General features: G+C 36.1%; 1 protein-coding gene and 1 long non-coding RNA gene across 3 annotated transcripts; both read right to left on the minus strand.

Moving 5' to 3' along the window:
• Nucleotides 1-8,303: 8,303 nt before the first annotated feature.
• LOC113777496 lies at nucleotides 8,304-8,925 on the minus strand. Its single transcript, XR_003469181.1, has 3 exons — nucleotides 8,846-8,925; nucleotides 8,507-8,573; nucleotides 8,304-8,412 (listed from the first exon to the last, which is right to left on the minus strand). It is a non-coding gene; the product is annotated as an uncharacterized LOC113777496 (long non-coding RNA).
• Nucleotides 8,926-9,215: 290 nt separating this feature from the next.
• Nucleotides 9,216-11,055, minus strand: LOC113776685 (60S ribosomal protein L9-like). 2 transcript variants are annotated; one of them, XM_027321738.1, is made up of 3 exons: nucleotides 10,993-11,055; nucleotides 9,446-9,568; nucleotides 9,216-9,319 (listed from the first exon to the last, which is right to left on the minus strand). In XM_027321738.1, exons 1-3 carry the CDS (start codon nucleotides 11,038-11,040, stop codon nucleotides 9,233-9,235), a joined length of 258 nt encoding a protein of 85 aa, XP_027177539.1. In that variant the 5' UTR covers nucleotides 11,041-11,055; the 3' UTR covers nucleotides 9,216-9,232. The 2 variants fall into 2 exon arrangements, 1 of the variants encoding a protein (XP_027177539.1); XR_003469129.1 differs by lacking the exon at nucleotides 10,993-11,055 and adding an exon at nucleotides 10,460-10,474 and having other exon boundaries at nucleotides 9,306-9,319.
• Nucleotides 11,056-12,132: the final 1,077 nt, after the last annotated feature.

Raw genomic sequence — 12,132 nt, forward strand, 5'->3', positions numbered from 1 at the left:
AACATGATTCTTTACATATATCAAAAGTCATAATACGAATCAAGAGGTCACAAACAAGCGAAGTAAAGTACATACCAAGTCAAAGTCAATAAACAAAAATGAACAAGTGATTATCAAAAGTGCATCCATCTCTAAGGCACAAACTCTTAAGTTCTACTCCCATCATTCCACTACGAAAGATCACAAGTCGTACTTCACTAGATCAATTGGAACTAGATGATTCCCGTTCCCTAACACGTTCAACTTCAATCCCAACATAAGGATCTTCTGGGTTACGATCATTTCCACCTCCCGCTCTTAATTATCGTGTCATCTTAGCCAAACGATTACTGGTTTCTTGTAACCATTCACGTGAAACATCAATTCATTCTTATTTCCCACAAATGGAGATCTCAAGTCCTTAGAATTGTCCTCAGCGCTTGAGTACTCGAGTACAAGAATCCGAAATAAGATAATTCACGTCTCAAGCTGGCCAGTTTCCAAGAGTAAATCATCACATTTGAGATTCCTATCCAACATACATACCAAATGTTTTTCCCAAATATCAAGACAAAGGGGGTTTATACCTATCACATTCATGATTCACAGCTTATACTCTAGAAGAGTACTTAAGCCTACTCATTCACATAATAAGGACAATAACACCACTTGGCCCAAACTCACCCCGCGCACAAACTACGCGAAGAGCTCTGATTTTCATCCTTACAAGCGGTCACTTAACTTTTAAATTAATCCCACAGTCCGGCATCCTAAATTTTTAAGCCTAAGATACACTACAAAGATCTGAAACCTAAGCTCTGATACCAACTGTGACGCCCCCACTTCTCCCTAAGGAGAACTAAAGGGTATTTGCGGGACGCCTGCCCAACTCTCGCCAGGACTCGGTACAATCCACAATTCAAAACTCGTAATACTTCAAATAACTTCAATACATAATTAAAGTACTCCAAAATATTTCACACTTACAATTATTTAGTTTTCAAGCTTAAGTACAACCCAACGGAATATGTACTATAACCATCCGCTATAATACAACTTAAAAATTTTCAAAAGAAAGCTATCTAGTACTATTCACGAGCACTCTTGGTCTCGAACCCTGTTAAAGAGAACAAAAACGTGGGATGAGCTACACAACCCAGTGAGGTTTCAAGACACTCTTGCAGTTTTAATAAATCAAGTAATTGAGCATACCACATGTATGGTTCGGGGTTGCACGTTGGCTCATGAACATGAAACAATTATCATTATACGAGTACTTTGACCATATCACAGGTATGACACATTAACATGAGACAATTATCATGGTACGAGTAATTTGAGCATGTCACAGGTATGAGTCAAGATTTACATGTTGGCACATTTACACGAAATAGTTATCTCTATGCAAAATAAATACACATTGAAGGATACAGTGTTCCAGTGGAACCATGTCGGTCATCTGCACTTTATAACTTCCGGATCCCCTCGGTTTGTCTGGCCATCACCTTATCCCTCCAGTAGTAGTACTCGAGTATACCGAAACGGTGGCCCAAGATTCCAACCTACCCGACCGAGTCCAATCCTGACTCGAGTAGGTTAGTAACCAAGGGCAGGGCCCAGTTCAACTTAGAACTTACAACATGTACAAGTAATCAAGTAAATCGATGAACAGTAAAAATTTATCATTTTAATAGATCAAGTGAGATAAAGTACACACTCGCCTTAAAATGGTGGATAATTTCATATGAACATATAATTTACGATAATCAAGTAATCAAATAGTCAAGTAATCACGTAAGCAGGTAATCAAGTAAATTGATAAACGGTAAGTAATTACGGTTAACGGTTAACGGTAAGTAGTCACGGTTAATTGATAGATATATTAAATAAATATGCCCTTCGAGAATTTCATGTCGAGTAATTCAAGTAGTCACGTAAATATGCTCTTCAAGCATTTCATATTGAGTAGTTCAAGTAGTCACGTAAATATGCTTTTCAAGCATTTCATATCGAGTAGTTCAAGTAGTCACGTAAATATGCTCTTCAAGCATTTCATATCTAGTAATTCAAGTAGTCACGTAAATATGCTCTTCAAGCATTTCATATCTAGTAATTCAAGTATACCTTACTTAGATATGCATGAGTGTGGTAAATACTTAACATGTAGCACTTAACACTTAATGACTATGAGATAAGCATGTCATAGACTTGTTCAAATTACGTACTCCTATATGGAACACTCACCTATTCAGAACAAGTGAGTAAGTACGCAAATAAGTGTTTAGGCGTCCACTTCGAGTTCCTCTTGAATGTCTCCTTGGGCACCTGAGCAAATAACCATCAATTATTATACACTATCACTTAGAACCCCAACTTATCAAAGAAGGTTGTACTAGTATACCATTTAAGGAAATTTCATGAATTGAACCTTAATTATTTATAATCGAGGCTCGGAAGTGGGTTTCAAAAACACAAGAGAAATCTGATTTTCACATTTGAAATCAAGTGTAAAATGGTCTAGCAATATTGGAGGAAAATGGAGAGTTCGAAACCCTCAATTTCCTTTAAGTTCGGAAATTTCAGATTCGGTAAGTAAATTTTGAAAAATCAGATCTCACTCTCTATAAGTCCAAAATTGGAAAACTTGGTACCGTTGGAAACTTCTTCCAAAGTACGAAAAGTTTTTAGAAGACACTTTTCCATGATTCCAAACGAAAGGTATTCAAAATTTGTCTCAAAGTTGCTGTTTTGGCTTGCAAGACAGTTTTGGGGTTGATTTTCGGCTAAGTTTGGAAATTCGGCAAAATTCACACAATGTGAACCAACCTCTGAAATTTGGAACTCAATTAGAGTCATAAACAAAGTTTAAAACACAACAAGCGAAACAAGAATCAGAGTTTTGAGCACCAAGATATAGTAGTTCAAAGTTGCAGAAAAATCGAAACTTTTAGGCAATTTTCTGGTTCAAATCACAAACTTTGGGACTTTGGTTAAGCATTGAAATGGACTCGGATGGCACCGAATTTAGCAGTATTATGCTACCATATAAGGGCTATTCCTCTACAAAATTTCATAGGAAAATTCATTCGTGATGTCGGTTAACAAAACCATCAAAATTTCTAAATCTCCAAGGCAAAGCTGCCTTGCACCACTAGTTTTCTTTTTCTCAAACCTTTGGCCAATAAAATGCTTAAAACATGTCTCATTTATGCTAACCAGGTCTAATAAGGATCCAAGATACATTTGGTAGGTGATTTAAACCAAGAATTTCGAAGAGCAAGTCTCAAATCAAAATTGGTTACAAATCTGTCCAACATGAGGGTTTTCTCCCACAAAGTCAGTTTCGAATTCTAGTCATAAATCACTCAATTCAACTCAGAATTGAGCGTGGTTGGCAGCATTGAAAACTAGATTCATAAGGCTACAATTTCTTAGAAGAAATCATTTTCAAAATTTGTCGAAAACTAGCTCACATTTGAGCATCAATTCGCTACTCAAAACAGAGCTCCCAGTGTAGACGTGTAACAGGACAGTCATGTTTAAACTATTGGTATGGATGACTCAGGTGGAACCAGAATGTACATTTTATACCGTTGGAAAACTGGGAATGTCTAGTTTTCAGTGCCGCTAACAGCATTCAATTTTGACATTGAAGTAAAAAGTTATATCCAAAACAAGAACACTGCCAGAGTAGTTACGGAAAAAATTTCCAGTTTTGCTGATTTCCGAAAACACATCATTTGGCCAACCAAATCACGTTATTTTTTGATGAAACTTTTTACACAACCCATACAACATATATACATCATAAACAAGTCAATTAAACCACTAAAAAGTGCTCAAAAGCACACGAAAATGACAGGGGCAGTTTCAAAATATTTTTGCTCATCACCTCCTTTGAGTTTCCTTTCACCAGTACAACTTATTTTCACTAATTTAAGCACTAAACCGATATTAATAACATCAAAACTCATGAAATCAATCCTCAAGTCATTGTGGGAGTTCATAGAGCCCACACACCAAAATCCAACAATCTAAAGCTACCCACATGAAATTATGAACTTATAAGTGCTAGATAACTTCCATAAACAATGGTTTAAGAGGTTGATCGTTGTTTACCTCCTTGGATGATTTGAGTAGAAAATTTTGGTCACTCTAAGCCCAAGAAAAATCGTGAAATGAATCTCTCCTCCAAGCTCAAGTGAATTTCCAAGTTGTTTGCTAGTTGTAGTTAAATTTTGGAGTGATTTGGGTGAGAAATGAGGGAGTTGTTGAAGAAGAATTTTGGTTGTCATCTTCCTTGGAGTGATGCACGGCTGGTAGAGAAGAAAAGAAAGGTTGTTGCAGCTGCAAAAGCTTCTTGAGGAAGCTTAAGATTGTGTGGCTAAGAATACTCTAAAAGTCAACCAAGACTAGTGTGCGTACGCGCGCGTTTCGTGCTCGTTTCCCCTCGGATTTGTTTCACTTGTGCACTAAATCTCTAATGCACTTCCTTAAACCTTATAATTATTCACTCTTAATAGTCTAGAAATAAAGGTCTTAAGTCCCTCAATTAAACCGCGCGTGTGAAAATGCGTATTTCCGATTTGTGCGCGATAAAGTGAAATTTTCAAGAAATTCTTATAACGATTGTACTACTAACTAATACTTGAGTACTTAAACATAAAAAATACCTATTTTAAGACTAATGTATAAGTCTCCAATTTTCCAAACTCACTATATCCTCAAATCGATCACTGTCTCCAAACGCATATTCACTTTTTTTTTTCACTAAACGAGTTTCCAAAAATTAATTTTCGTAACAAGTCAATTTAAAAATACATGTAAGCCATAATTCCATATAATTGGGTCTAAAAAGGTTGGAATAAAATATTTAGAGAGAACGGTCAGTAAATAATTAATTAAGCTAGTAAAATAAAATAAAATAAAAAAATTTCGGATCCTCACACCATTGGGTACCCATTAGCTAGATGGTGTCTTACATTGTTGATTATTTTCTTATCTGGGATTACTAGTATAAAGTCCTAATTTGTTAAAAAATTGAATGCGGTTGAATGCCTTACCAAATTATGAGTCTATATGATGTTTTTTTTTGGTTTTTTTGTAATCTCATAGGTAAGTCCGTCTTGCCATATTTTCTACCACATGTTACCATATATTGAATTCTCTTTGTCTTCACTTATAAATCATGCGGTGTGCTCCAAAGGTAGAAAGGATTTTTTGTATCTATTAATGTAAATAAATCTAATGTATTTAATAGTACCATTAGCACTAATTAGGATGTATTCTTTTGTATTAATTGACATCGATAAACATGTTGCCTTGTAGAATTAGTATCAATTAGATATATTATCTTGAAGATATTACCTAGTTTTGTTGCACTTGTTTCATCAACAGTCTAAATTCATTGAACTAGATGTTTAATTTCATTTTACATAAGTATGCGCATTGTCTGATCGTGATACAAACTAGCATTTTAATACGTGCAAGGCAATGCCTCATCATATAAGCTAGCATTTTGGCCATGCAAGGCATTGTGTCATGATACAGACTAGCATTTTGACTCATACTATGTACGGATTTATAAATTAAATAATAATAATAATTTTTAAAAATAGTTATATGCAAAAGAGGTTAAAAATAAAAAAGAATTTTATAATAGTATTTCATTTATATCGAAATATCGTACAACATATAACTTATTTTATATACTTTGCTAATAAATACTAAAAATACTCAATAAATCACTTTAAGAAATACCAAAACCACACCAGATACACACATGATCACCTCCCTCTCCCCCCCCCTCCCCCAATTCAATCACATCAAGCCATTGCTCCACCTCACAAGGGTAGTAACCTCCTTCCTCTTTTTTCTCTCCTGAATACCCTCATCTAACTCTCCGCTATCCTCACTTGAGTTATTAAACCCAAGCTTCCTAGCAACCATCCCCCCTCACCTAAGCCCTACCTTCCTTCACCTACTTGTTTTCTACCCAATTGGCCAATCCCGCACCATTCTTGCAAATTCTTTCGTACGACTTTTTCCACCCATCTTTATTTTTAGTATTCCCAAAATAAATAGTTCGGAATGTTGTTATTTACTTTTAGTTATGGTCATTTCTATTTTTTTCGAATTATATTTATTCATAAGTTTGGTAAGTTTTTAAGTTTAGGTGGTATGTTATTTATTTTTAATTAGCCAACTTTAAGAAATACTGCTATTTGATAGCTTTAATATGGTAAGCATATAATTCAATGTGGGTTGAATGCCTTACCAAATTATGAGTCTATAGGAACTTCCTTTTTTTCTGTAAACTGATAGAAAACTCCATCTCCGTCTTGGCATATTCTCTATCGCTTATTACCATATTCAATTCTCACTGTCTTCGCTTATTTTCTGTATTAAAAGGCCTTCAGCCTTTTCCAGTCCTCATCTTAAAAATTCAAAGCCATTACTCAGCAGAAAATTAAATCAGCTTTAGGAGATTATGGCTACCAATAGAGTTGGCCTGTCACTCGTACTTTCGATAGCAACATTCCTCCTGCACATTCTTACCTCTCAAGGCACCGCGGCAGAGGATTTCCATACATGGTGTAAAAAGACAACCCATAGTGCCAAGTGTATTGATGTGATCTCTGCCGATCCTCGAAGCGATTTGAAGACTAGTCTCAGCGGCTTTTGCACCATAGTCAACGATGAGGCCAAAGCAATTGCTGTTGGGACCTCATCAAAAATCTCAAGTCTACTAAGAACCACCACAGATCCTCTTCTTAAAAGTGCTCTCTAAGAATGTTCAGAGTCATATGATAGAGTCAACTTTAGATTGGACGAAATTTTTCAGTGTTAAATCATGAAACGTATCCAACACTTGCCGTAGCACTCACAGAAGCTTATGGTCAAGCTCAAGAGTGTGAAGATGTGTTGAATGACCCAAAGCCACTTGAACCTTCATTAACTCCAGAAATCCAAACTGCTGTAGACATAGTTGATACTACCTTACAGATTCTAGATGTTAATGAGTGTAACAAAATTGATTCTTGTATTGGATAGAAATATGAATGCATGATCCATCTATAATAGAATATAGTGATATTAAATAATCTTGGAAATTCTTCGAACTCTATATATTGGTTTGCTCTAAGTACATTTATACGAAATGAATGCTTTTACATTAGAATTTTTTTTTAAAAAAATTGATTTTGGTCCATGTGTCTGTTCTGTCATATTAACTCAATGAATTTTCTTGAAACGTGTATAGCCAACCATAAACCAACAACTGTTAAGAACACCAAGAAAAAGAAGTAGGCTAGAGTCACCGCACTGGTTTCCACCACATCCTTCTTGACTGGGTGTTGTTGAACCATCTTACGGTAGTCATCCATGAGAAAATTCTTGAAATTATCAACGGAAAGATAGCCATTAAAATCGAAGCCTTACTAGGGCAAAGATGAGAAGCACTTCTATGAAGATAGACACGGGATTTTCTTCATCTGTTGTCTCTATGCTTAAACAAAGTAGAAACTACAAAGACGATGAAACCGAGCCTACCAAATTGAATTTTTGTTTCTCAAACTAAGATAGATATCGCAGTTGGAATAGTCAAGCCATTTTCATAAGACTATAATCATATAGAGTATCCCAGTCCGACTTGTATCTAGTTTGGATGGCAGTAAATGTGGCCTTAGGATTAGGCATATCAATGGGTACAGTATGGATTAGATCCTTTTGATATCCCACTACAACAAAAATGACCTTTAACGGCATTTAAAAGTGTCAGTAAAGATAATCTAAGCTGACACTTTACTTTTCCTCACACCTCGGACAAGTGTTGTCCCTTCTAATGTGGGGATAGGTTCGTACTATTCAAGGTGTTAGGAAAACTATGCTATTATAGCATCTCATCTGCCAACAAAAATCCATTTTCTTAACAATGGAAAGTATCAGAATATTGTCGAAGTTGTTGAGCTATGCTGACACTTTTAACTGCCCGGATTTTTTTTTTTTAAATAAAGAAGCAACCTGATTGTGCTTCCTGCTATACATTCCGTCAACCATATACCCAAAGGACTTGTAAAATTATCCCAAAGAATAGAATATTGTCGTAATTTAAAAGCAAAAGCAAAAGCTAATGCTCAAATATCATTTATTGAACTAAGTGTCAGTAACAAGTACTAACATAGCTAATCGAAACTGGGTTACAGAGATTGGCACATAACTGGGTTACAGAGATTGGCACATAACAAGTACTATTATAGCACCCATAAACTGGGTTACAAAGATTGGCACATAACAAGTGCTATTATAGCATCAATAAACTGGGTTACAGAGATTGGCACATAACTCTGAGGAATGACATGACCAGCTGCTGCAATTGGTGAACAATCACGTATTGCATTGCCTTGTGGCATGAGCCTAAAGACGAGAGATGTCCTGCAGGGCAAAGTGTACTGATCAGTTGAGAAATTTCTTCAACCTATGACATTCTTGGGCAACTATCAAATTACACTTAAGCACCAATATCTACCTTCCGCCACTAGAACGATGTGAAACCGCAGGCCTCAGACCAGCTGTAGCATGGATGAGAGCCTTGCCTGTGAGAAATAAAAGGTCCCCAAGAACAAAGCCACTATCAGCCAGGTACCAGCGGCCATGGGGGTCACAAACCTGGAAATAATAGGAAAGAACTGGTGGATAATTAATCAAGAAAAACAAAGTGTTGAAGCATTACAATTCCAAAAATGATCTAGTTGAAATGTAGAAAAAATGTATAAGCAGTTAAAAAGGAATCCAGGAAATTAGTATATATTGTTGCAACCTAACTACTGATCATTAAAAAAAAAAGTCCAAATATAGGTTACAACACCTGAAGTCCAGGAGCATCTGAGGAAATTAGCGTCAACAGCCCCTTCTCTACTTCACCAATTCGACTCAGCTTTCCACCTCCCGTAGATCCTTTTCCATTTAGTGAGTGTGTACTGGAAAAGGTTGCAACAAGCACTGATGAACTAAATTGTTAGCAGGCAATGGGCTATCGTCAAGCAAGTGGTTGAAAACACTGCTGATACATTCTAAATACAGATAAGAAAACACTAAAGTAGACCACTAAAAGCAAGCATATATACTCCAAAAAACATGACTTCTATTTTAAGTTCAAAATAGAAGTCATCTCTAAGAAATCCCCACAAGCATCTTGATATGATAAAAAGGAATCAATCCAAGAAAATGATCAAGAAATGTAGGCCACTAACTCTCACTCCTCCTCGGCTATTTGCCCCTTCTCACTGACATAGATACCATCAAGGAACTTCCGGATATCTTTGTTCTTCACATGGCATTTCTGTCCACAATAAGAAAAGGTTGTATATTAGCTATTTAGCCAGATGAACTACATTTTAAAGACAAGTGACAAGGAACAAAACTTGTAGATTCAAATATCATAAATATGGCACAGAGTGTCTCTGACTTGGTTTATCAGGGCAGCAGATCGGGAAACAAGCTCAATGTCATTGCCATCCAACACCAATTCGTCCTTAACCTTCTCAGACCAGATAACAGTGACTTCTTCAAGCATATCCACCTTCCTCACCTGATGCAGAAAACATCACACATTACAAAATGTTTCCCTATCAGAAAACATCACATATTTTTTTGGTTCTGATCTAATATTTAAGGGACTGACTGCAAGTAATTAATTATAATTCATGACTAACATATGAAAACAAATAGAGTATATCGCTCAAATATTGCAATTTGACGTCGAAATCAATTCTCATGCTTTCTTGACAAATCCAACACGGTTAGTTTATCTTCCATTTTAGAGATAATTTCAGAAATCTCTCTTTAAGGTTTCTAACAACTCCTTCAGCTTTAGGTTTGATCATCCTTTAGGTATTATTAAACTTACATTATATGCAAGAAAGATATACGTATATGTATAATCCTCTCTCTTTCTGTCTCTGTCTCCTTCTGCTGTGATTTCAGCAGCGGACTTTTGTGCATACCAAACACATAACTAAACTTACAACCAATTTATTAGCCAACTCCTGACTTTGGCTGGCTAATAAATTAAATTAAAGAGTTCCAATGGTAGCAGCAATCAGTTGAATTGAAGCTGTCACAAAATGATTGAAGCAAGTTTTGATAACTACCCCATCCATAACTAAAGGAAAAATATCCAAGAGCCTACCAATACCTTAGTAACACTTGTACAAATAGCCACTTAACAAGACTACAAAAGAGTCCTTGCCTTGATAACAAAGGCCTATCTCTTTCTTTATTTTAATGCCTTCTCTCTGTCAAACATTGTCTCAATTGCAACATTCTTTCCCTGCATTTCTTGTCCACTTCGATTTGATAACAAATTTAATTCGTGATCATGTCATTGTCATGCATCATCATTGTAGGAAGACCTCTCATATATTGGCTTTAATTCTTCTTTTAAGCCTATAGATTATCGCTGACACGAATAGAAAAATACCTTGTCCGCTGCTAGATGTTAGGAGTACATAATATAGATGCAGACTTCCCAATGGCTTCTCGTCACTCATCAGGATAACATTAACAAACTACCACTAAGGACCGACGTTGTCTTAGTCGTGTGCACTTTGGAATCTTTTACAGAATCAATACTATCTTCTACTTTGGAATCTTTTTTCAGATGCCAACACCACCGGCATCCACTCCTCAACCACCGGAACTTCTGCAGTAACCACCACCATCATCCTCTCCTCCTATGCCAACAACCACAGCTTCCACCACCTCATCATCCGCCGATCTTTCACCACCCATCACCGCCACCACCTCCACCTCTTCACTCCCTTCCACAACCACATCACCTCCTCTACCTTCTTTACCTTCTCCTTCCCAAAACCCTCAACCCCCAACATCCACCCTCAACCCCCAAATCACCAACTGACACAAAATAATTACCCAAAAAGAACTCAAAAATCAGACAAAAGTAAACAAAATGAAATTTTCAAAAAATTAGAGAAAAATTAGCGGATGGTTTACCAAGGCGAGAGTGCTGGTGCCGGAGTAGGGTCCAGGAGGAGACGACATTTGCCGCTGATCGTTGAAATCCAAGAAAGAATAAGTGCAGATGCTGCGAATACCGCCCTAAATCTAAGGTCTCTCTCAGACTCAGAGCCCTAATTTTCGTCGGACACCAGTTTGGATATTAGAAATGTTGGGGAGATCGGCCAGGGCTTCCCCTAGCTTCTGCATTATTCAGTAAGGCAGAGGACGGGAGAGTGGCCGAGAGAGGCGGAGGGCATAAATTGGTAAGAAAATTTTGCGGGGAAAGCAAAATTTTGGCCAAGAGTTTTGAGAGAGAGTTTGCCGAGAGAGAGAGAGAGAGAGAGTTTGTGAGAGAGATAAGAAGAAGAAAAATTTCACGAGGAGGCAAAATGAAGTTTTGAGATTTCACTTAAGTGTTTTGGCAAAGAATCTTCCGCCAAAATTAAACCACGTCGTTTGTGTTTTAATTTTTCTTGATGTATCTCACATTTTCACAAGTGTTATGATAGAGAGCCTAAAGATACATTATCATTTTTATATCAGATAAAATAAAAAAAATTAGAGCATATATTATTAAGTTGATAATAAGTGTCATAATAGAAATGCTATAATGACATAAACCATTAAGTGTCCTTATAGACATGTCAAAAAAGGCCATTTTTGTTGTAGTGTCCGTTGTATTTTTATAAATGCACTAAAATAAAAATATATTAAAAGTCTATAGATTTCAAAAAAATATATAAACACCATCCAATTTTTATTTCAAATAATAAAATTAATATTCAAGAAGTTGATGCAATATTATGAATTGAAAAAAAAACTACTATCGAGTGCTTCTATTTATTTTTAAAACTTCAACTATATTTATGGATTATAGAAAATCATATCTTACCCAAACCTATAACTCTTTTATAGGGACTAGATCTCGAAAGGGTCTGAGTTTGAAAAATTAAATCCAAATACTATCCAAGTACATTGGATTTGGATAAAATCCGATCCATTGACATGTCTACTTGAGATATATATATATATATCGTCCAAGGACTGTCAATTCCAAATCAGCTTAGATTATGTACATCTTCTCATTTGGTAATTCCTAATTCGTTTGCCATAAGAAATTGACAATTGGCATGT

Source organism: Coffea eugenioides, chromosome 7 (assembly GCF_003713205.1).
Source record: "Coffea eugenioides isolate CCC68of chromosome 7, Ceug_1.0, whole genome shotgun sequence".
Taxonomy (NCBI): Eukaryota; Viridiplantae; Streptophyta; class Magnoliopsida; order Gentianales; family Rubiaceae; genus Coffea; species Coffea eugenioides.